The 26,200-nt window shown below is 42.5% G+C and overlaps 1 protein-coding gene across 1 annotated transcript in view; it reads left to right on the top strand.

Annotated features, from left to right (window-relative positions):
• Positions 1–26,200, top strand: part of ADAM9 (ADAM metallopeptidase domain 9) — a 142,429-nt gene that overhangs the window by 22,017 nt on the left and 94,212 nt on the right. Inside the window, exons 2-4 of the mRNA XM_075556635.1 lie at positions 18,828–18,925; positions 24,539–24,597; positions 25,836–25,914. Coding sequence (XP_075412750.1) covers positions 18,828–18,925; positions 24,539–24,597; positions 25,836–25,914 — 236 coding nt within the window. The remainder of the gene's footprint in view (positions 1–18,827; positions 18,926–24,538; positions 24,598–25,835; positions 25,915–26,200) is intronic.

Raw genomic sequence — 26,200 nt, 5'->3', positions numbered from 1 at the left:
ATGGCCTCTCTCCTGCCCTTCCCTCCCCCTTGGCATTTTGGTTTATTCCCCTCCCCCCCATATCAGTGGAATCATATACTATTTTCCTTTTGTGATTGGATAAATCTTAATGTTTTCCAGGTTGATCTATACCATGAGGTTCTTTGTGTTTGGTTGTTGTTTTTATTTATTGATGCGTAATATTCCAGCATGCATATATATCAGAGTTCTACTACTATTCTACTGATGGACATTTAGGTTGTTTCCATCTTCTTGCTATTGTGAACAGCGCTATGACGAACGTGTGTGTGCATCTCTCTCGTTGCCATCGAGTTGATGCCGACCCTATAGGACCCTATAGAAATGTCCCGGTGAGTTTGCAAGATTGTAAATGTTAGGCCGAGTAGAAAGCCTTCTCTCCTTCAGAGCGGCTGGTGGTTTCAAACAGCTGCCCTATAGATCACAGCCCATTGTTTGACCGCTGTGCCACTAGGGTTTCTCTGGGTGGGCACGTGTCTGCTCAAGTTAGGACTCTTACCTGTGTAGGGCACGGACCCAGCGGCGGGATTGCTGTCGGCAGTCGTTTGAAGTAGCCGCACAGCACTTCCCACAGGGGCTGCGCACACTTGCAGTCCTACCAGCAGCATATGAAGGTTCCGGGATCTCTACGTTTTCTGGAGCATTTTTTTTTTATTTCTTAACTTTTCTGCTGTTGTTTTGATTCACATCTTCCAGATGGCGGATGAACCTGAACATTTCTTCATAAGTGTGCTGGCTATTTGGTGAACTGTCTTTTCATGCCCTGTGCCCGCTGCTCTTTGTGTTATTGATCATTGTCTTATTAAGCTGTGGCAGTTTTCTGTGATCTTAGAGATTATTAGTCTCTTGTCCATTCTGTCATGATCAGTTTTCCCCCTTCTCCATGGGTTTTCTTTTTTCTTTTGATACATATAAGTTTCTTATATTTATTAAACGCCAGCCATCTATTTTGTCATGTGTCATGTGTATTTCTTTTGTTATATTTGATAGTGTGTCTTTATCCTACCGTAAAGTCCTTAAGTTTAACCTTTTTTCTCATCAATTATCTGTATAGTTCTTTTAAGTAAATTTTTTTCCTTTTAAGTAAATCATTTTATTAGGGCTCATACAACTCATCACAATTCATCCATCCATCCATTGTGTCAAGCACATTTGTACATTTGTTGCCATCATCATTCTCAAAACATTTGCTTTCTACTTGAGCCCTTGGTATCAGATCCTCATTTTCCCCTTTCCTTCTCTCCCCTCCCTCCCTCATGAACCCTTGATAATTTAAAAATTATAATTTTGTCATACCTTACACTGTCCGAAGTCTCCCTTTACCCACTTTTTTGTTGTCTGTCCCCAAGGGGGGAGGTTATATGTAGATCCTTGTAATCGGTTCCCCCTTTCTACCCCATCTTTTCTACCTGCCCATTATCACCACTCACCACTGGTCCTGAAGGGATCATCTGTCCTGGATTCCCTGTGTTTCCAGTTCCTATCTGTACCAGTGTACATCCTCTGGTGTAGCCTGTTTTGTAAGGTAGAATTGGGATCAAGATAGTGGTGGGGAAGAAGCATTAAAAAACTAGAGGAAAGTTGCATATTTCATCGTTGCTACCCTGTACCCTGACTGGCTTTACTCCTCTCCACAACCCTTCTGTAAGGGGGTGTCCAGTTGCCTACTCTGCACTCACCCTCATTTACAATTCCCTGAGCCCCTATCTCTTATGTAGAACTGTGTACATGCTCTGGCCTAGTCTGAATTGAGAAGCAGCACGGAGGTCAGGGTAGTTGGGGGTGAGGAAGCCTCAAGGAACCAGAGGAGTAGTGTGTGTTTCATTGATACTTTATTGCACCCTGGTTGATTCATCCCTTTCCTATGACCCCTCTGTGGAGGGATTGTTCATTGTCTGCAGATGGGCTTTGGGTCTGTGCTCCAACCCCCCCATTGTTCTCAGCAATATGTTTGTGTTTGTTTGTTTGTTTGTTATGTGTTTCCTGATGCCTATTACCCAGTCCCAATAGCTCCTCATGATAGCCCCAGTGGTGGGCTTCTTCCATGTGGACCTGTTGCTTCTCTGCTGAATGGCTGCTTGTTTAACTTCAAGCCCAGATGCTATATCTTTTAATAGCTGGTAACCATCCGCCTTCTTCACCGCATTGGCTTATGCACCCGTTTTGTCTTCAGCGAGTGATTGTGTCCGGAGGGTGAGCATGTCAGACTGCCGATTTTTTAGAACAAGGTGTTCTTGTATTGAAGGAGGGTATGAGCAGAGGCCCAAAATCCATCTACTACCTCAGTGTATTGAGGTATAAATATATGCACATAGGTCGATACCTCTATTTTTGTGGATTAATGTTTTTACATATGTACACACCTATGCTTATACCGCTATCCATTGCTTTGCTTCCTAGGTTCTTCCTCTGTTTCCTTTTACCTTCCTCCTGTCCCACCATCCCTTTCCCCCTATTTCCGCCTCTTGGTACTTCCTCATAGCTAGTTTGCTGTTGTTCCGACACCCCCACCATCCCTATCTCCTCCTTGTTTGAATTAGAATTTGTTGACTCTAATTCCCTAGTTATTCCCCTGTCTATGGTGCTGCCTGCTCACGGCACCCTTCCGGTGCTGCCCTTAACCTCCAAATCCCTCTGGGACAGTTGGGCCTGCTGCTTTCTCCTTGGGCTTGCTTCCCATGCCTATCTTACATAAGTAGGCAAACTGACTATGGTATAGACCAAACAACAGATTGAAAAAAGAGGAGAAGGGGGGCGAAAAAAAAAAGAAGACATATGCATGATTCCAGGTCTGTTCACTGACCTTCATGACTATCTCCCCACTGGACGTGGGGAGCTCCGGGAGCTGCTCCCCCCAGCGCTCCCCCCCCCAGCCTGGAGTCCGTTTTTGGAGCTCTTTAGGGGCTTTGTAGCTTTGCTCTGCCCCAGTTGCTGCTCTGTTATATTCCCTCTTGGTTTGCCCTGCTGTGTAGGGGGTTCAGACCACACTACCTCCTTGCCCTGTGACCCCAGAATTGTCCTCTGTCACAGTCTGCTCCAGCAAGGGGACAACCTAACACCAGCTGTTGTTGGCCCCACAGACCCCTCTGTGTCTCATCAGGTCCCCCCAGGGATGTTGTCCTCTGGGCCTGGTGTGCCAGCATGGGGTCCAGTCCGGCTGTTCCTTTCTCTTCTTCTTTCCTGGTCTGCTTGCCCCTCTCCTCCACCTATAGGTTTAGTGTTGTTCTCTGTCACACCTGTTTCTACGGAGGGGGTCAGTTTGGCTCTGGTTGAGGCCAACTCTGTAGACCTCTTTTTGTGTGCATGGTTTGGTGCACTGTGGTAGGGTCTGCATGGCCACTCCCAATTCTGTGGAGACAAAACCAATACTCTCCCCCTGGGTGGGATAGTATCCTGCTTGCCACACAACCCCCCCCCCCCCCGCCGCCCTGTGATCATCTCTTTTACCGCCCCCTCTTTCTACCTCCCCCCTTTCCCCTTCTTTGTGTTCAACCAACAGTGTGCCTCCTTGGGTTTGGTCTAACCTCCTCCGACTCCTTGTACCTCAATCCGATATTGTGATACAGGTTGGCTTCTCTTCTATAGCTACCGTGCTGATTACACTTACCTCAGGGGACTCATGCTGGACTTCTCCTTCTGCAATTGGCTGACCTCGCTTAGCATAATTTCCTCCAGCTCTTCCCATGAAACGATGTGTTTCATGTGATCATCAGTGCTTTTTAGTGATGTATAGTACTCCATTGTGTATATGTGCCAGAGTTTACTGACTCACTCGTCTACCGATAGAAATTTAGGTTGTTTCCAACTCTTTGCGATTGTGAATTGTGCGGCAATAAATATTGGAGCACATACGACTGGTTGTGGTTTATTTCTTACCTCTTCTGGGTATATGCCCAGTACAGGGATAGCTGAGTCATAAGGTAGGTCAATTTCCATTTTCTTTAAGAATCGCCAGATTGCTTTCCACAGAGCCTGTACATATCTACAAGACCACCAGCAATGGAGGAGAGTTCCTACATTGCCGTATCCCCTCCAACATTTGTTGCTCTCTGATTTTCTGATTTGGGCTAGCCTCAAGGGTGTTAGATAGTATCTCATGGCTGTTTTGATTTGCATTTCTCTGATGGCTAATGAATGGGAGCCTTTTCTCATATGTCTACTGGCCATACAGGTCTCCTACCTAGTGAAACGTCTTTTCAGTTTTTTTGCCCACTTCTTCAAGGGGTAGCTGTTTTCTACTTTTTGCAGGCCAGGAGGGTATTGTAGATTTTCATAATAAGCCCTTTGTCTGTTGTATCATTGCTAAAAATCCTCTTCCAGTCTGTGGGTTGCCTTGTTACCCTCTTGGTAAAGTCTTTTGATGCACACAGGTGTTTTATCCTTAGTAAATCCTACTTGTCAATTTCAGGTTCCTCTGTGTGTGTACCCTGCCCTATTGCAGTTAACCTTCGTATTCCCTGGGCCAAGGTTCTTAGGTTTGTCCAGATTCCTTCATTAATGATCTTGATGGTTTGGGGTTTCACTTCTAGGTCTGTGATCCACATTGAGTTTGTTCTGTGCAAAAGGTGAGGTAGACATCTTGTCTAATTTTTGTACATGTGGAGTTCCATTGTTTACAGCACCGCTTTTTCAATAATAGGATGTCTGTCTCCCACCTGATGCTTTTGGGGCAGTTGTCTATAGCTGACAGTTTATTTCTGGATTTTCTGTTCTTTTACATTGGTCTGAATATCTGTTAGTATACCATGCTGTTTTGACCACTGTGACTGTGTAGTAGGTGTTAAAGTCAGGTAAAGCGAGCCGTGCGACTTTGTCCTTCTTCTTGAGGAGTTCTTTGCTAATTCTGGGCTTCTTCCCTCTCCATATGAAATTGGTGGTCAGTTTTTCCAATTCTTTGCAGAAGGTAGTTGGTATTTGAATTGGGATAGCATTAAACTTATAAAGTGCCTTGGGTAGGATAGACATCTTTATTGTATTGAGTCTTCCAATCCAGGACCGTGGCATATTCTTCCATTTGTGGAGGTCTCTTTGGTTTCCTAGTGTAGGGTCTTATAGTTTTCCTTGTATAGGTCTTTTGAATTTTTTGTTAAATAAATCCCTAGATATTTCAATTTGCTCCCTCCTATAGTGAAGGGTACTGCCTTCCTCATCTCCTCTTTCATGGTTTGTGCAATGTATATAGCAAATAGCAAACTAGTTGACTTCTGTTTGTTGAGCTTGTATCCTGTTACTCTTCCATATTCGTCTATCGTTGTCAGTACTCCGATTGCAGAGCTTTGGGGATTTTCAATATACAGAATCATGTTGTCTACAAATAGCTATAATTTCACCTTCTCCTTTCCCAGTTGGATACCTTTGATGTCCTTCTGTTGTCTTATGTTGTTAGCTAGGACCTCCAGTACTATATTGAATAGAAGTGGGGGCAAGGGACATCTTTGTTTGGTCCCCTTTTTCAGTAGGATTGATTTTGTCTTTTTTCCATTGACTATGATGTTGGCTGTTGGCTTTTTGTAGATAGTTTGTATTAACTTGAGGAATTGACTTTCCATTCTTATCTTTAGTGTCTTAATTAGGAGTGGGTGTTGGATGTTGTCAAATGCTTTTTCTGCATCTACTGATATGATCATGTGATTCTTAGACTTTTTCTTATTAATGTGGTATATAATATTGATAGATTTTTGGATGTTAAACCATCTCTTCATCCCTGGGATGAATCCTACCTGATCATGGTGGATGATACATTTTATATACTTTTTATTTAATTGACTATATCTTGTTCAGAATTTTTGCATCTATGTTCATTAGAGATATTGGTCTGTAGTTCTCTTGTGTAATAAATTTTGAGACCAGGAAGTGAGAGGCATTCTAATTTGTTCTTCTTAAGAAGTTCTTTGTTTTTGCTGGATCTTGTCCCTCTCTATGTGAAGTTAGTAATTGATTTTTCCATTTCTTTGAAAAACAAAGTTGGGATCTGGACCGGAATTGCATTATAGTTATAGATTGCTTTGGATAGTATTGACAGTTTCACAATATTCAGCTTTCCTGTCCATGAACGTGAAATACTTTCATTTATATAGGTCCCTCTTGGTTTCTTGTAGTAGTTTTCTTTCTTTCTTTTGTTTTTTTTGAAATAATTTTATTGGGGGCTAGTACAACTCATATCACAATCTATATATCCATCCATTGTGTGTCAAGCACATTTGTACATTTGTTGCCCTCATCCTTCTCAAAACATTTGCTTTCTACTTGAGCCCTTGGTATCAGCTCCTCCTTTTTTCTCCTCTGCTATAGTTTATTGTGCCAGCCGATAAACACAAGTTTATTGTGCCTGGCCGATAAACACAAGTAGGATTAACTGAAGGGCAGAGGGATAAATGGCTTGCTTGTTCTGTGCCTCAGTCTAAAGGGGTACACTACCTGTGGGATGCCTACCCTGTGGATTGTGTCGCTGTAAGTTGAGGTCCCTTTAAGCCCACACGATTGGAATGTTCATTTCTGGAGCTGGGGACTGACAGTTGATGACAGTAGGGGACCTGCCTTGCTGTTTGCTGCCTGGGTATATATAGCCCAGCTCTCTCTACAGAAGGGGACTGGCACCTGGCAGCTCTCAAAACTTGAAGGACTGCTAGTGTCTCACTGCTTTATAATTTAACTGTTAACTTCTTGTATTATCTATCTGTATATTATTTAACGGTTTATTTCTTGAATTATATATCTATATTTATAAATATATTTATATATAATTACTAGCAATCTGGTTTGTCTCTCTAGAGAACCCTGTCCAATACATCCTCCCTCCCCGCTTCCTCCTCCCTCATGAACCCTTTATAATTTATAAGTTATTATTGTTTTGTCATATTTTACAGTGTCTGACACCTGCAGTTTTCTTTATACAAGTCTTTCGTTTCTTTGGTTAGGCTTATTCCTAATCATTTCATTTCTTGTGTGGCTATTGCAAATTGTAGTATTTTCCTGATTTCTTTCTCAAAGCTCTTTTTATTAATATACAGGAATCTGATTTATTTATATGTACTTTATATGAATTTTTTAATTGTGAGTTAGGTGGGAATGAGTGGGTTTCCATTTGAGACCATCAACTCTACCTTCAGTAGTTTAAACCACTCATCAACTCTCCTTCCCCATGTTCTATCCCATCTCTCTCTCTGATTTCCCTTCTTTCTCTTGTGGACCTTAATACTTTCTTTCATCCACATTAATACCTATCAGTCTACTAGTCACGTTGCTTCATCTTCCCACCCTTGTCTTTACTCCCTGTGATTGATTTTTGTATTTTGGTCTTCTATCTTGTCACACTGCTGAATGCCTAGATTGCTTCCAAATTTTTTTGGTTAAGTCTTTGGGGGAATTTTCTACGTATAAAATAATACTATCTGCAAGCCAGGTAATTTTACTTTTTTACGAATCTGGATTCTTTTTACTTCAGCACAGTTGAGTTACAGTGATAAGGAACATTCTTGTCTAGTTCCCTGTCACAAGGGAATGTGTTCAATTTCTGTCAGTTGAGTGAGTTTTTATTTATATGGTCTTTATTGTATTGAGAAGTTTCTCTTCTGCTCCTATTTTACTGAGTGTTTTTTAAACTCAGGAATTTCAAACGCCTTTTCTGTGTTGATTGCTAGGGACATATGATTCTTATGTTTCGTTTATGTAGTGGGTTGCATGGATTGCTTTCTAGTGTTAGCCATCCTGTGTGCTTTGGATGGATCCCTCTTGATACATGCATTTGCATGTGTAGATGTATATATAAATTATATGGTTGTATTCTGTTGGTCAATCTTTTGTTGAAACATTTTTCATCTGTGTTTATGCGGGATAATACAAAACAACCTCACTGCCATTGACCCATGCTTCCTCATAGCACCCATATCTACGGTTTCAAACTGTGAACCTTGCACATGGCGCCCAATGTGTAACCACTTTGCTGCTAGGGCTCCGAATGAGGGATAATGGTCTGTGTTTTTCTGTCCTGGTGATGTCTTTTTCTGGCTTTGGTATCAGGGTTATGCTTGCTTTATAAAATGAGTTCAGGTCCTTTTAACTGTGTAGATGTTTTTTAAAGATCATTTTATTGGGGACTCTTACAACTCTTTTTTTTCTTCTTTTTTTTTTTTACATTTTATTAGGGACTCAAACAACTCTTATCACAATCCATACATATACATACATCAATTGTATAAAGCACATCCATACATTCCCCGCCCCAATCATTCTCAAAGCATTTGCTCTCCACTTAAGCCCTTTGCATCAGGTCCTCTTTTCTTTTTCCCCTCCCACGCCGCTCCCCCCTCCCTCATGTGCCCTTGGTAATTTATACATCGTTATTTTGTCATATCGTGCCCTATCCGGAGTCTCCCTTCCCCCACTTCTCTGCTGTCCCTCTCCCAGGGAGGAGGTCACATGTGGATCCTTGTAATCAGTTCCCCCTTTCCAACCCACTCACCCTCCACTCTCCCAGCATCGCCCCTCACACCCTTGGTCCTGAAGGTATCATCCACCCTGGATTCCCTGTACCTCCAGCCCTCATATGTACCAGTGTACAACCTCTGCCCTATCCAGCCCTGGACTTTTACAACTCTTATAACAATCCATGCGACAGTTGTATCAAGCATATTTATACATGTTGCCATCATTATTTTCTAAACATTTGCATTCTGTTTGAGCCCTTGGTATCATCTCCTCTTTTTACCCTCTCTGCACTTCACCTCCCCACATGACCCCTTGATAAATTATAAATTATTATTAATTTCATATCTTACACCGACTGCTGTCTCCCTTCCCCTGCGGTTCCCCTCCCCTCCTCTCTCAACCTTCCCCCTACCCTCCTGATATCGCTACTCCCATTCCTGCCACTGAGGGGTTTATCTGACCTGGATTCTATGTGTCCTGAGCTCTTATCTGTACCGGTGTACATGCTCTGGCCCAGTCTTTAGTAAAAGGCAGGATTGGGGTCATGATAGTAGGGGGTGAAGAAGCCTCAAACAACCAGATGAATATTATGTATTTCATCGGTGCTATACTTCACCCTGGTTGACTTATCCCTTCCTTGCGACCCTTCTGTGAGGCAAGGTCCCATTGTCTACAGATGGATTTTGGGTCTCTGCTCTGAACCCCCTCATTCTCAAGAATGTTTTTTTTTGTTTCTTTGTTTGTTTTGAGTCTTCTGATGCCTGTTACTCAATCCTATTGACACCTCACGATCGCACAGGCTGGTGTGCTTATTGCTTCTCTGTGGGCTTATTGCTGTGGGCTTATTGCTTCTCTGCTAGATGGTTGCTTGTTTAACTTCAAGCTTTTAAGACCTCAGATGCTATATCTTTTGATTGCTGGGCACCATCAGCTTTTCTTCACTACATTTGCTTATGCATCTATTTTGTCTTCCTCAATAGTGCCGGGAGAGTGAGCATCACAGAATGCCAGGTTGGTAGAACAAAGTGTGCTTGCTTTGAGGGAGGGCTTGAGCAGAGGCCCAAAGTGTGTGTGCTTCCTTAGTGTATTGCCATATAAATACATGTGCCTGAGCCAATACCTCTATTTTTATGAATTAACATATTTACATAAGTGCATTCCTATGTTTATACCTTAAACCCACAATTTAATTTACTTTTCAATAAATTTAAATCCTTGAGGGATACAGTATCACATGGATCTGTGCCCAATAGCCTTAGCAGGTAGATTCTTTTGGAATTTGGCACAAACTATGCTGCTGTTTCCATGCGCATGAATTACCTTTTCCCCCATGACTCTGGTTTGGTTAGGTTTGCCACCAGGAGCCACTATGTTCCTCTTTGTTTTTTACATAGAAGTACATCTCTTGTGTAAATAGAATTCCATTTCATTGTGGGTATAAACACCTTCAATTTTAGGAAGAGTTGTTGCTCCTTCTGGTTCCCAAGGCTCTATTTATAGCTAGCAAAAATGACCTTGGACCATAGCCTTCCAGATATATTTTCTGGTTTAGAAGTCCTGTTCCCAGCAGACCCCCCCAAATTCCAGCAGCTGGAGAGTACTGCCCACCTTCAAGATGACAGCGAAAAGCACCTCTTTTATATCCTGGAGGAGTTTGTGTAGAATTGGTGTCCACTTTTCTCTTAACGTTTGGTGGAATTCTCTGGTGATGCCCTGAACTTCTACATTTTTGGGGGTTGTAAGTTTTTTAACAATCTATTCCTTCATTGTATTGGGTTTGTTGACGTTGTCTACCTTAGTCTGTGTTAATTTGAGGAAATAGTAGGTTTCTAGAAATTTGTCCATTTCATCTAAGATTTCAACTTTTTTTTTTACTGGAGTACAGAGTTTTGTAGTTATATATGTGTATATATATTAATTTCATTTGTATGTGTTGTTATGTCAACCTTTCAAAAAAGTAGTTTGAAAGAAAAAGAGAAGCGATAAAAAGAAGAAAGGTAAAATGGCAGATTAGAAAAAGAAGAAAGAACAAAGAAAAGTACAAAGAAAGTGGGGAAAGGGGGGTCTATTATTTTAAAAACAGAAAGAGAAGGAAGAAAGCAAATGAGAAAAACAAGTGAAAGAGAAAAATAAAAAGGGAAAAAGTACCCCCAAATGCTCAGTTTGGGCAGGTTCTTCCCTTGACCCAGAAACATTGAACTCTGTAGATCCTGGCTGGGACATGAGGCCATGAACATGGCCCTGGGATGAGTGCCAAGTCGTGCCAGACCTGGCTGGGTAGCTGAGCTGTTCAGGCTCTGGGCCACGCTCCAGGCTATACAGGGCTGAGCTGGGTGCCAAGTCACATGAACCCTGTGTCATGGGTCAGGTCACATGGACCTTGGATTAGTCCCTGAGCTGCATCAGGTCTGGCTGCATCACCAGAGCATGCGATCCATCAGACGCATGTTTGAGATTTCTGTCTGAAGTGGTGGAGGCCAAGAACAAAGGCACAAGAAACAGTGACATGGAGACTCAGAAGAGCAGCACCAAGACTATGGGGTACTTTCTCCTCGTCTAGCCGGAGACTGTGGGACTCTGAGACAGAGTGACAGGTAGACTGTCTTCATTGGCCCACAGAGACAGAAGCCAAGGCACCACATGGCTGAGAGAACTAGAGAGAGAACTAGAGAGAAACTTGGCTGATAACTCTGAACAGGTGTTCTTGTGGATTGAATGCTTTGAATCCTTAATGTTTACTGATCCATTAAATCCCCATACTTGTGCGTATTATCTGTGGGTTCCACGTGCCCACTGCAGCAAATTACTGAACCCAGCATAGAATCAGAGTGCCGTGGGGAGGGAATGATTTGTGTCAAAATAGGTAAGGAAGGATGAGGGGTGGAGGCATGTCTTACCTTTCCATCACAGCAATAGGGAAGCCAGAGGAGATCAGATATGACAACCTGTCCCATGCTGTTTACTGCATTGTTGCCCTACTCTGGCTTCTTATAAAGATATGTGCCTATCCATGATTGTTCAGGCAATTTCAACCCATAGCAACCTTATAGAACAGAGTAGAAACACCCTGTAAGTTTTCCAAGGCTATAAATCTTTACAGAAGCAACCTGTCACACCTTTTTTCTGTATAGAGTAGGTGGTTCATTTGAATTGCTGACTTTAGGGTAGGCCATTTCGGGATTCAGGCTCAACAAAAAGCAAACAAGTTTTACCACAGTGTCCACTTGTACTGGAAGCAGACCACACCCCTGAAGAAACATCTTTGTAATTGATTATATCAGAGTTGTTATCTGAGTAAGAGTGTTGCCACCCATTCCCAGCCTTCTTTTAATTTATTGGCTGCTCAAAGCAGATCTCATCATAGAGGTGATTACATTCTGTTAGGTCATGTCATAGGAGATTTCCAGATCTTAACTGCCAAACCACTGAGAATTCTGACCCAGCTGTCATGACAGAAAACCTAACTATCATAATCACTTTACTTTGGAATGGGCACAGATATGGATCTCTTCTATTTTGTTGGCTAAGTGGCTGTCTTCCAAATTTCTTGGCATAGACAAGGGAGTGCTTCTAGCGCTGCATTCATTAGTTGAAACATTTCATTTGGTATTCTGTGAATTCCTGGAACCTTTTTACATCAGTGCAGCTCGGACATCTTCTTTCAAGACCATTGATTCATGATCATATGCTAACTCTTGAAATGGTTGAATGTCAACCAATTCTTTTTGGGTCAGTGATTATGTATCTTCTTCTTTTTTCAGAATCTCTGTCTCTCTCTTTTTAAAGAATATCTTGATGTTTCTTACCTTGGTCAATATTTTGCCTACACTAAACCCTCTGCCACTGAGTCAATTTGGACTCCTAGTTACATTATATAAGGCTTTCAGGGCTGTAAATCTTTACAGGAGTAGATGGTCTAATTTTTCTCCTGCCGAACATCTGGTGGATTTGAACCTCAAACCTTGAGATTAGCAGTTGAGTGTTTAGCTGACAAAGCAGTATATTTCAATATAGAAATGTATGGCTTACATTTTTTCTTCAGTTCTTTCATCTTGAGAAATCCTGAGTGTGTACTTCTTTTGGGCGCTTCCAACTCCAGGTTTTTGCATATTTCATGATACTACTTTGTCTCTTTGAAAATTTCTATTTATATCCCCACTCATTCACTGCTATTGGGTTGACTCCAACTCTTAGTTAGCAGTTCAGTTCTCTATCTGGGCTCCTCTGCTCTCTCTCACTTGCAACACACACACACACACACACACACACACACACACACTGCATGAGACATTATGAAATTTCCATGCATGATGCTTTCAAACTGGCTGTCTGCTCCTTCAGGTTCCTCACTGAAACAACTTCCATGTTTCGGTTTGATGCTGGAACAAGATGGACTTGTGTTGGGCTCATTGAAAGACTGCACATGGAGACTTCAAGGAGTTCCTGGAAAAATTCCATTGTCTTTGAATTTCATTTTCCTGTTAAGTTTTATTTTTTTTTAGTAATCCAATTAACATTTATGAGGGAAAAGTTTCAGGGAATACAGTCTTAGAAGTACACACTATACCCAGAAAGTGTGCAAGGCCACATGGTTGGGGGCGGGGGGGCGGGGAGGGGAGCCCAAGGGAAAGTTTTCAACTAAAGATGGCCGCTTCATGGGAGCACACAAAACCATGTGGAAAATGGCCAGAAAGTGGAGCCCACAGAGCCAAAAGAGGAGTCCCGGAACCAAAAAAGTGAGAGAAAGTACAAGAGTGTGAGCCATGAGAGGGCGTGCACATGCGCCCCACGCATCAGAGAGAGATCCCACACTGGGACATGCACGAGAGTGTGGCCTGTCATCAGTCCCACTGTCCCCACTGGCTAGGGGAGCCAGGGCATGGTTGAAGGTATTGGCCATTTTTAGTGGCTGAGTTTAGACATACCTGTGTGATGTAACGTTGCTGGTGCTCAGTGTTGCGTGTGGGCCCAGTTTGGATTTTCCCATGGGTGTCTTATGTGTGCTTGATTTCTTTGCAGCCCCTTTCTTGTGTCATGGACATTTTCATTTAGCATAGGCATTTGGTAGAGACAACTCCCTTTATCCTGTCTATCTGCCTGTCATTCCCCACTGAAAAAGTATGGATCCAAATCATTGGGGGATACTGGGTGGAGACAATCCTTCTGGCTACTCCTGATGACAAATAGACATGAAGAGGGGTCTGGGGCCCACATCCTTCCTGCTATCTTAGAGGGGTTGTCCATTTATGGGCCCATGGTGAATGGGGTTGAGGTGATCTGGGCATTGGTGATCTTGGGGATGGCAGTCTTGGCTCAATGTCATTGGTAATCAGATGACTTCTGGAAGAGGCAAAGCAGGTGAACAGTTCAGGTGAGTCTAGGGCAAGAGCTATGGGATGGCAGTACCCATGGAAGTGTGGGCTAGTTTCACACTGGAAGATTCCTAAGGAAATTTCAAGAGGCATCCTTAATTGTATTGACAGGCATAGCCTATACGCTTACTTTAAACACAGGGATTATGTGAAAGCATTTACCAACTTAAACACTGTTGTGGATTTGAGGTACGGTTGTCTGCAGAGCACTTCTCTGTCTCAGGGTGCCAACGAAAACCATCTTCAGGCGATCTAACGATTCACATGGCACGGATCTTGCTCTGTTTGCTCGGAGTTGGCTCCAATGGCTTCCACAGCTTTAATTGAATGGCAGATCCATGCCCATTGTCCTGGGAATTGGGGACCTATCCTTCCAGGTGTTTATAAGAACTCGTCTCCAGGAAGGCACAAGGGGGATAGATTTTATTCCCTGTGGGCCTGGGTAAGCTCATATTGATGGAATGCCTCTTGGCATCGGGCTCCTCTTACGGCACACTGCTGTATCAAGGACACTTCACAATCGATAGCTGGCTCACTTGCAAGGAAAGGCCGCCCGTATAAAACTTCATAAGGGCTTAAAAATGTAGGTTTCTGTGGGGTAACTCTCAGATGCAACAGAGCTACTGGCAATGCATCTTTCCGGTTCATTGGAATCTCTTGTGCCAATTTCCAGAGGGTTCGCTTTAAGTGTTGGTTAATTCTCTCTACTTGCCCTAAGGATTGTGGTCTCTAAGCACAGCGGAGACAGTAAGTTATTCCTAAGTGTCAAGGTCCCGCGGAAGGAGGTTAGGAGAGAGTAGACCGTACGCAGTAGGGAACAATGTACTGGCCTCCCTGCCAATGTCCGTGCACGACCAGGGTTACAGACTAGTAACAGCAATTCTTTGCTGCTGGGCCATCCAGCTGAGCAGTTTCAGTTGTCAGTTAGCAGTTGCAGACTCGCCAGCACACTGCTTTCCTCTTGGGTCTTCCCCATAGGACAGAGCGCTGCCTGTGGCCGGTTTGGTTACAATAGTATAGCCCTCATGAGGGAGGCCTGTTTCTATTAGGGGAATCCTTTGCACAAGCGGCCCACACGCCAACACACATAGCACTTTGTACCCTATGCAGGGTCTTTGGCACTGGGAGGTGGCAGATGGGCACTGATTAGCAACGGCAGCCAGTACCTGTGCCTGCCCAGCATCTTTCCTTTTCTCCTTGTCCTGAGCCTGAGCCTCTTACTCCCCGTCTGTATTGTAAAAGGTAGCACTGGCAATAGTTCAACATCTGCAGATGTCTTCGCTTCCTCTATTATTTGCTGTTTCTCAAAATCTGTCATCGCCTGTTCTAGAATTATCATTAAATCCTTCCAGGCCAAGTCATAGGCCAGGATGAGGTCCTGAAAGGTTCTGGATTATCTGAGTAGCTGCTTAGGTCACTCTTAATCTGCTTGAGTACAATTAGGGTGAAAGGTTTATGAATCACCCAAGAGCCAAATTCTCCGGCTGCCTGGACCAAAGGAGGACTTGGCGGGGCCCTCTTCCTCCGCGGGCTCTCTAGGTCCAGTGTCAGCGTGTGGTGTGGTTGGGCTAGGGCTGAGCAGCTCTCAGCTCCAGGCAGTAGGACCTTTATAAGGTCTTTGGTACCTTTGGAACAAAGGGCTTTACTGCTTCTCAAGAGGAAAAATTCCTGGACATCGGGGATTTCAGCCCACTTTCCCATCCCCTTTCAGAAAAGCTCTAGCTGTATTGGAGTAGGGAGGGAGAGTGCGCCATGCTCCCACCAGGATTCCCTCTCACCTAGAATGTAGTGGGCCCAGACAGAGCTGTAGAAGAACACGAGTTTCTGCTTCTGTAGCATCTGCGGATCAAATCTAGACCAATTAGACACAATGCAGTAGAAAGACATTGCCTGAGGAATGGATTCTTGGTTGCCCATCTGGAAAACACATGAAAAAAGGTTAGAGTACATAGCATCCTGGGATCTTTAAATGGAGGTTCTGGTGCCATGGAAACCTGAGGGCCTTCGAAGGACATCTCTGTCCTTGGCAGTATCAGGACCCAGCCTTAAGCCAGCTGACTAGGCCTGGCCATTTTCTAGACAGCAAGCCAGGCATCTGGGTCCCACCAGCTAATGGGTGGCCCACCAGAACCTTCAAAGAGAACCACCAGTTAATGGGTGGCATCGTCAAGACATATTAATGGTTCAACCTGAAGCAATCAACTCTAGGGAAACTGGGCTGTGCATTTATTAACCCAACGGAATTGTACCACGGAGGGAAATAGCCCAGTGTACGGGCCCATCCATTGTGTGGAAGCAGGAGGCATAGGCCATGCTTAAGAAGCCTCCAAAGTGATCTTGGAAACGATAGGATTAGCAGCCGTTCAGTGACCTTACTTCCAAATGTCCTTTGGCAATGCTTGGCAATAGGAAAATCAAACAGGAAAATGAAGACCGTAAACAAAACAGAGCTGACTCAAGAAAGCAAGGTATCCCCTTGCCACCTAGCTTATCTATAAACTGGAGGAAGGATGCTTGGAGATACTGGAAGTCCAGCCCCCAGGAACATGTGGTTTTGGACCAGTGGGTGGCGCAAGAGACACCTTTTTGGCAGATTGTCGTGTGTTCAGCTGTCCTGCAATATGGCAGAACAATCAGGGGATTGAGAGGAGAGAAATCGTGGGGAGGAGTGGGTGCACTCGTACAGAGACCAACAGATTCAACAGCACAGGCGAGCCGCCATGGAGGTTAAAGGAAGGCAGCGGCGATGGGGTAAACTGCCAGCAAGGCAAAGGAAGGTGGAAGGAGCACGCGGCAACAGGTGTGTCGGGCCTGCACAGGCACCAGTCTTCTGCAGCGTCATGGAAAAGGAGGCTGTAGAGTCTTTCAATTTTCAGTCCAATACTTAGAAAGTCTGAACCAGCCACCAGAGCCCCTCCACTGCTACTTAAGTAGTAAAAGGTGGTGTCTCCAGTCACCACGGACCTTTAACAGTTGTCTTGACCACCCTGACGGCCCTCGAAGTAGTTAGAGAGCCGCCTGGATCCATCACTCTCCAGCAGAGGCAGCACTGGAGAGATGGGAAGGGACCCAGTAGGACCAGCCCCTTAAGCTAAACCGCTGTGCCAGTCATCTTAGTGGTGATGGACTTGTCTTGCTACTTAGGTCAGACCCCAGAGGTATCACTCCTTGAGGGATGAATGTTTAGATGAGGAGTTGAAGTACCCTCAGGCTCATTCGCTAACCTGCTGACTCTTGCTTCTGTGTTTTCCATTGCTCAAGCTTGCTGTGCCTACATTAGTTTTCCCATCCAGAGCCGCTGGACTCAAATTTCCCCTGTTAGCTTTTGAGACCCCTCTCGTATCAGACGTTAACAAGGTGTGTCTGGCTAATGTATTTACAGGAGAAGTTAGAATTAAGCTTATTTTACCCAACTGATGACTTTTGACTTCAGACTCAGAATGTGAAAGTGGACAGGATTGAAATTGGGAATAAATTCAACCATGACTGGTTGAATTCTTTACTGTTAATTAATTTATATAAAGTTTTAAAAACAGTTTTATTAGCTCTTCATCCACATGTAATACAATTCAACTTGTCACCATATCAAGAAGAGTTGTACAATTGTCATCTTACTCAATTCTAGAACATTGTCTTCTTCCTTGTAGTCATTTGTTATTCAAGTGATTTTTTCTAATTGTGGCAAAAATATACACAACAGAACATTCTCCAGTTCCACAACTTCTACTTGTATAATTCAGTGTCATCGATTATACTCGTGTTGTACAACTATTATTGATAACCAAATTCTTTCCAAATTATTCTACCTAAAGGTTTTGGTTTTATGATAGATTGATGGCAGTATTTTTATTTATGGTAGTTATATTGCTGTGTATGTATTGGCATTAGACTGTTAAGACATTAAACAGGAGTCTCGAAAAAAAAAGCAAAGATACAGATTTAAAAATAATATATATTTTTAAAAAGTGAATATGTCTACATTTTTGTTCTTGTTAATTTAATAAGTATTCCAGTACTCTGTTCAGGATGCCTTACTTATGCTCTGAGTGGAAATGGGAGATGAATAAATGATGCTAAGCTTCCGGATGCACTGTCACTATCACCACGTCACAGCTGCTCTTGTTTTCTCTTTTGTTTCTATTTTAAGATTTCTTAACAGCAACAGAGAGATTAGGGCTTATAGTTAAGAAAGTTGGAAGACAGTTTGTATGTATGTTTTTTATATATGTTTACAAGCATGTAAAATGATTTTAAAGAAATATTTGAATGCGTTAGGTAGGATTCTCTGGAAAAACAAAACCAGAACACTTATGATTTTATATAGATGAGGATAGGTTTATACAGCGAGAAGGAATATAGCAGCTAATTACTCTACACAGCAGTACAGAGGGCTCAGTTCACCTCACTTTCATGGGAACTGTTTATATACTGGAAGTCTTTCTACTCTTGTGGGCTGCCAGGTCTAAGGTCAAGGAAGCAGACCAGAATCTTCCCTCAGGCAAGGCAGACAGTCTGCCTGCAGACAGCAGGGTGGGCCGCCAACAGTCAGTAGCTCAAATGCTTAGCAAGGCAGGCCTGAAGGGATCGGGACCTCAAGCAGGGGGACGGGATCTACCAGCTTCAAGCTCAAGCAGTGTATGCACCAGAGTGTGGCAAAATAGGTCTTGAAGGAGCCTCAAGCTCTAGCTACATGATCCGTGGCTTGGCTTGACCCACAGGTAGTGTAGCACACAGGTTGAAGCAGAGAACTAGTGAAAGCTCTAGCAAGCTGGTCCAGTCACCAGGGAGCAAGAGAAACGGGGCAGCCTTGCAGAGCCATTTATCTCGTTGCCTTCCAATCAAGCTATGACCTGATTAAACTCTGCCCACACATTGTTATTGGCCTCGTTGGCATGATGAACCTACCTATCACATTGAACATTAAGCTTTTGATTTCTGTTATATTTTGGTACAATGTAGTTTGTTTGTTGCTTGTTTCAGTTGTTATATTTGTAATTTCCTCTTCTGTAGGCTCTCAACAGACCTCATGTCTCTCTTCTTATGAAATTATAACTCCTTGGAGGTTAAATAGAGAACAGAGAGAAGCTCCCATGCCACATTCAAAACAGGTAAGTTATATCTGAGAAAAATGTATGTGTTTATATTTTCCTTTTTTGGGAGTTGGGAATCAACACAAGTTGTTTCACTAATTGGTCCAGTTTTTATTATGTTAATCTTAATGTCAGCCAATGATGAGTGTAATACACATGGAATTGATGTACATTTGATATTCTACTAAAAGCAACATATCGATTCTTAATTTCTTTGTTTTTAAGCAGAATGGTTGACTTGAGATCTAACAAAATGAAATAGCTACTAAACAAATAGAATTCTATCCAGGTAGGATGCTGATTTCATAGATTTTATCCCTTTTCAGTGATGTTTGTTAAAATAACCAAAATTAAACTGACTTAGTTGGTGATAGAATTCCTTATCCCCATGGACTCTGGAGAATGGTAGTGTCTTGTGTGCATGTGTTTCTTCTCTGGGGATGTTTAATCAAAAGGTCATTTTATCTTTTTACTGATGCTTTACCCATTGGAATAATCAGTGCAGAAAAAGTATTTTTATGTCTTTTCTTATTGCACAATTTGTTTGGAAATAATAGAATTGAATTTTAACTGGTTTTACCTACCCTTCAACTTTTTAGCAGTCTAATTTAAGTTCTGTGCCTTTTCATAATTTTAGTGGCAGGTATTGAGTTCAGTGTATCACCTATGATGTATTCAAATGTGAGACTGTTTGCAAGTGGCTCAGATGGGACACAGCAGGAGAGCTACATGGTCCTCTGTGGTAAACTTGTCCAAAGCGTTGTATAAGTTCTTACTTGTTCATGTTTTCCCTCTTAAACAATTTCTTTTCCTCTCTAATTTATGGTAAACTTGGCTTTCTTAAAGTAGATTAGAGATAAGCCAACCAGCCAACCAGCCAACAAACAAACAAACCCCACTGGAAGTTAGAGTCACAAGCCTTTATTGGAGTCTCCCCTCTGCCACTCCTTTATCGGCTCTTCAGTGAAGTCTACTCCTCTCTAAGTGAGGGGTAGGCGACTCAAAGATCACCTTCCAGTGGGGCAGTTTGTAAGATTGTCTAGTTTTTGGCTTGAATTGGGCAGGCTGGTATTTGATGACCTGTTTTTGCCTTGTTGCTAGGTCCAGTTGATTTTAGTTCAGAGTGGTCCTGTGTGCAACCGAATGGCACACTGCCTGGCCCCGTGGCATCTGCCCAGGTTTTGCTGTGTTTGAGTTCAGGGTTGCAGTGCACATATCAGTCTACCTTATTGTGGGCCTTCTTCCTTTTCTCTGACTCTCTGCGTTACCACCCACAATCTTTCGAGGTAAAACACGGGAAGTATGTAAGACAAAGTTTTGCCATTGTCTTTTCTAAAGAGCATTGTGGTTATAGTTCTTCCAAGATGGATTTGTTTGTTCTTTTGCTAGTCCATAGTCCATATGATATATTCAAATGCACAATTCAATATAATAATTAAAATATAATGCAAAGACATCAATTCTTCTTTGATCTCCTGTATTCGTTGTATAGTTTCACATGCATGGGAGCGGATTGAGAGTATCTGGCTTGGGCTAGGCATACGTTAGTTCTCTAAGCGATATCTTTGATTTTTAACACTCTAAGATGCCTTTTGGTGCAGACTGGCTGAGTGCAATACATCATTTGATTTCTTGGCTGCTGCACCCCTGGCTGTTGATTGGACATCCAAGTAAAATGAAATTCCGGGCCAATTTAATCTTTTCTCTGTTTATCATGATGTTGTTTATTGGTCCAGTTGTGAGCATTTTTCTATATGTTGGGATATAATTCATACTGAAGGCTGTAGTCTCTAATTTTCATTATTGATTTAAGACCTCATTGCTTTCCAGCAAGCAAGGTTTGTCGTCTGCATATCACAGGTTGTTACTGAGCCTTCCTCTAAAACAGGAACTGTATTCTTCACGTAGTCCATCTTCTTGGACTATTTGATGTACAGAATGACTGATTATGCTAAAAGGTACAACTCTGGTGCATACCTTTTCTGATTTTCTTCCCTTGTACTGTTTGAATGATCAACTGCCTCCTAGTCTATGTATATGTTCCATGTGGACACAATTACTTATTTTGGAATTCCCATTCAACAGTGCTATTTATAATTTCTTATGATCCACATAGTCAAATGCCTTTGGATAGTCACTAGACACTGGTAAACATATTTCTGCTTTCACCAGGCATCTAGCTGACATCAGATGTGCTATCCCTTATTCCGTGTTCTCTTCTGAAGCCTGCTTGACATTTCTCACAGATCTGTGTATTGCTGCAACTATTTCAGAGTTATCTTCAGCAAAATTTTACTTATGTCTGATAATTTCTGCCTTGTGTTGGTTTAACCTTTCTTTGGAATGAGCGTGAATATGGATCTCTTCAAGTTGGTTGGCCAGATAGTGATATTCCAAATTCCATGGCATAGACAAGTGAGAACTTCCAGTGTGGCATCTGCCTGTGGGAACGTCTCAATTCCTTGGGCATTATTTTTTCACCAATGCCTTTATCCTAGCTTGGACTTCTTCTTCTTCTTTTTTTTTAATTAAATACTTTTACTGGGGACTCTTATCACAATCCATCCATCTATTATGCCAAGCACATTTGTAGCCATCATCATTTTCTTTCTTTTTTTCCTTACTTCTATTGGGGGCTCTCACATCTCTCATCACAATCCATACATTCATCCAGTGTGTCAAACACATTTGCACATATGCCGCCATCATCATTTTCAAAGCATTCTTTTCCCACTTGAGCCCCTGATATCAGCTCCCCATTTCTTTCCCCTCCCTCCCCAACCTGCCTCCCTCACAAACCCTTGATAAGTTATAGATTATTTTCATATCTTACATTGTCCTCTGTTGCCTTTCACCCACTTTTCTGTTATTTGTCACCCTGAGAGGGGGTTCTAGATCAAGCCTTGTGATCAATTTCTCTTTTCTCCCCCTACCCTCCCCTAATTTTCCTGGTCTCTCTATTCTCATTGTTGGCCCTGAGGGGTTTATCTAGCCTGGATTCCCTGTGTTTTGGGCTCTTATCTGTAGCAGTGTACATGCTCTGGATTAATCCGATTTGTAAGGTAGAATTGAAGTCATGATAGTGGGGGAAAGGAAGCACCAGAGAACTAGAGGAAAGTTGTGTGTTTTATCAGTGCTATACTGTACCCTGACTGGCTCTTCTCTTCCCTGTGACCCCCTCTCTGAGGAGATGTCCAATTGTCTACAGATGGGCTTCAGGTCTCCACTCTGTGCCCCTCCTCCCTCACATTGGTATGATTTTGTTCTGGGTCTTAGATGCCTGATATCTGATCCCATTGATACCTCATGATCACACAGTCTTGTGTGCTTCTTCCATGTGGGCTTTGTTGCTTCTCAGCTAGATGGCTGCTTGTTTATCTTCCAGCCTTTAAGGCCCCAGACACTATATCTTTTGATAACCAGGCACCATCAGCTTACTTCACCACATTTGCTTATGTACCCATTTTGTCTTCAGCAATCATGTTGGGAAGGTGAACGTCACAGAATGCCGGATTATTAGAATAAAGAACTCTTGTGTTGAGAGAGTACTTGAGTCGAGGCCCAATGTCCATCTGCAACTTTAATTCTTAACATATAGATATGAGTACATAGATCGATTCTCCTCTTGTTATATACATATTCACATATGTACATACTTGTATTTAGACCTCTATAACTGTCCTTTGCCTCCTGGTTCTTTCCTCTAATTCCTTTTACTTTTTTCTTGTCCTATCGTTATGTTTGGTTTTCATTTGGGTTTAGTAATTCTTTACTACATTACCTTTGATTAAGCCCCACTAGTTATCCTATGTTCTTCTTTCCATTGATTTTAGTTCACTTGTTGTGCCCTTGTCCCTGGGTTGTCCCCCCCACTCCCCAACTTCATTTCTCCCACCTCCCCCTTCCCCCTATCCCCCCGGAGCCATTGGTCTCATTCTTTTTATCTTCATATTATTTATCCCACCTATCTTGTCTAGATAGACATGCAAATACAAAAACAAAATAACAGTAACAAAAAGAAAGCCACTGACAAACATGGAAAAGCCTATAAATTGTTCAAGGTCTGTTTGCTGGCCTTTACAATCGCTTTCCAGTCGAGTCTGATGGGGTGCCACACTCTGTCTCCAAAGTCTATTTTTGGTACTCCCTGGGAGGTTTCATCACTTTGTTCCCCTTGCTGCTCTGTTGCATACCCTTAGTGTTTCGCCCCAGTGTGGCCATCCTCATTCTCAAAGCATTTTCTTTCCACTTGAGCCCTTGATATCAACTCCTCATTTTTTACACTCCCCCACCCTCCTTCCTTCCCTCCTTCATGAACTTTTGATAAATTATTATTTTCATATCTTACATCATCCACTGTCTCCCTTCACCCATTTTTTTCTGTTGTTAATCCCCCTGGGATGGGATTATATGTCGATCCTTGTGATCAATTCCCTCATCCTTCCCACCCCCGCCCTTTCCCTTACCCTCTTGGTATCTCTATTCTCATTATTGGTCTCGAGGGGTTTATCTGCCCTGGATTCCCTGTGCTGCTGGCTCTTATCTATAGCAGTGTACATGTTCTGGTCTAGTTAGATTTGTAAGGTAGACTTGAGGTCATGATAGTGGGGGGCATTAAAGAACTAGAGGAAAGTTGTATGTTTCATCGGTGCTATACTGCGCCCTGAATGGCTGTCTCTTTCCTGTGACCTTTCTGTAAGGGGATTTCAAATTGTTGACAGTTGGCTTTGGGTCTCCACTCAGTGGCTGCCCCTCCTCCCATTCACATTGGTAAGATTTTTGTTCTGGGTTTTTGATGCCTGATACCTGACCTCATTGACACCTCGTGATCACACAGGCTGGTGTGCTTCTTCCATGTGGGCTTTGTTGCTTCTGAGCTAGATGGCTGTTTGTTTACCTTCAATCCTCTACGACCCCAGACGCTATATCTTTTGATAGCTGGGCACCATCAACTTCCTTTACCACATTTGTCTATGCACCCATTTTGTCTTCAGTGATTGTGTCGGGAAGGTGAACATCAAACAATGCCAGATTATTAGAACAAAGTGTTCTTGTGTTGAGGGAGCACCTGAGTCGAGGGCCCATGACCATCTTCTAACTTGGACTTTCTTCTGTACTATCAGATGCTAACTCCTGAAAGGGTTGCGTGTCAGCCAGTTCTTTTTAGTACAATAATTGTATGTTGTTAAGTGCCCTCCAGTCAGTTTTGACCCATCCTGACACTGTCCACAACAGAACAAAGCACCGCACTGTCCTGTGCCATCCTCACAACCGCTCCCATGCCCGAGCCCATTGTTACAGCCACTGTGTCAGTCTATCTTGTCAAGGGCCTTCCTTTTTTTACCATCCTTCCACTTTGCCAATCATAATGTCCTTCTCCAGAGCAAGCCCTGCCTTCCTTGCCTCTGAGGAGCTCTCTAGCAGTATTTCTTTAAAGAGAGGCACTTTGACCTTTTAGTAGTCCATGATACTTTGAATATTCTCTAGCACTGCAATTCAAGTACGTAGATTCATCTTTTACAGAAAAGAAAAAAGTTCTTCTATGAAACAATTATAATCAGTATGGAAATGACCTATTGAAAAGTAATTTACAAAATGGCGTTATATTGTTAATTATTTCTGTGCTTTTAGGTATCTTATGTCATTCAGGCTGAAGGAAAAAAACATATTATTCACCTGGAAAGGAACAAGTAAGACATTTTATTTGCTTTGGCTTTCAGTTTTACTTTTATTTATTTTTAACATATTGGCTTCTTTTCTAGTTAGATACAGTGGTGTAGTAGATCGATAACAAAAGAGAATACTGAGAGTAGAATCCATACTATTTTGAGTTTCCATTGACCTAAGAGCACATTTAAAAATAAAACAGGAAATTGAACTAGTTATCACCAAAACTGACCCCACTGTCATCGAGCTGAATCTGAAGTCATAGCGACCCTAAACAGAGTTTAGAGACTAGGGCCTTCTGGGAACAGACAGCTTTATTTTACTCCTGTGGAATGCCTGGTAGAGTTGAGTTTTGAACATTAAGCTAGCCTACCAATACCTCAACATGGATAAACAAACAAAAAATAATTCAAATTCATTGACAATGAGTTAATTCTGACTCATAATGACCCCGTAGGACAGAGTAAAACTGTCCCTGTGGGTTCTTAAGGCTATACATCTTTCGAGAGCAGAAAGCCTCATCTTTCTACCTTGGAGTGGCTAGTGATTTTGAACTGCCAACCTTCCAGTTAGCAGTGTAACCTGTAACTTATTATGCCAGCAGGGTTAATTGTGACTTTCATTATTGATAAAGAGTAGGTTAGAAGATTTAACTTAGCATGATAGCTTAACGGATTCACTGATACGGAATTTTAATAGTAGGTCGATTTGCCCATTGACATCAGTGTTGCACAACAACTCTAGAGAAGCACAGTGGAATCTGTAACCTTGTTGGGCAATCAGTGACTTCCAAAGAGGAAAGAGCCCAGAACAAAGCCAAGCATCTCCAGTGTGTTTTTCTTTCAGCTGAGGGAGTACGGGAGAAGAAATGATGCTTCTATTACCCAGGCTTAATGAATTGAAATGACACAAGAGAAAATGCAGATATTGGTGAGGTGCTGCCATTGAGTCAATTTTACTCTTACAAGCCCTGGAGGACATCATAGCACTTCCCATAGGGTTCCTGAGGCTGTCCGTCTTTATGGGAGCATACAGCCTCTTCTTTCTCCCACGGGGCCATCGTCACCAGGGCTCCTGCCGAAATCCAGTAAGGGGTTTAAATACTTTCAAGCCAACCCTTACTCCTCCAGGGCCCTTTCTCAATTGCACATGTGTGGTTGTCCTATTTGTTCATCTGTTCTAGAAATAATGTCTTATGAGTTGTGACCTTAGTCGTATACAAATATGATCATTGTAAATTGTGTGTTTTATTTCTCTTTAGAGATCTTTTGCCCAAAGATTTTGTCGTTTATACCTACAACAAGGAGGGGACACTGATCTCTGACTATCCTGATGCCCAGGTAATATATTTTCCTATTGATTGTATAGTGAGGTTTAAGACGACTGTAAGTTTAAAATGAGTCCACTCAGGGCTATTGCACTGTGAGGCTCCGTAGAGCACCATGCTCATTAGAGTATGTGGACTTGGCCTTGGGCTTGGTGAGCCTGCGTCGTTCAGCTAGCTCTCCAGGTACTTAATAGTAGCATGTTTTGTTTTTGTTGCTGCTTGTTTGTTTTAAAAAGGCTGGGAATATAACCCTCTTCTCCCCCCTCAATATAGATCTTTTTATTATTAAATACTTTTAT

The sequence above is a fragment of the Tenrec ecaudatus genome, chromosome 8 (genome assembly GCF_050624435.1).
Source record: "Tenrec ecaudatus isolate mTenEca1 chromosome 8, mTenEca1.hap1, whole genome shotgun sequence".
Classification (NCBI taxonomy): Eukaryota; Metazoa; Chordata; class Mammalia; order Afrosoricida; family Tenrecidae; genus Tenrec; species Tenrec ecaudatus.
Note: the sequence above shows the minus strand (reverse complement) of the source record. Positions and strands in the feature narration are given on the sequence as shown.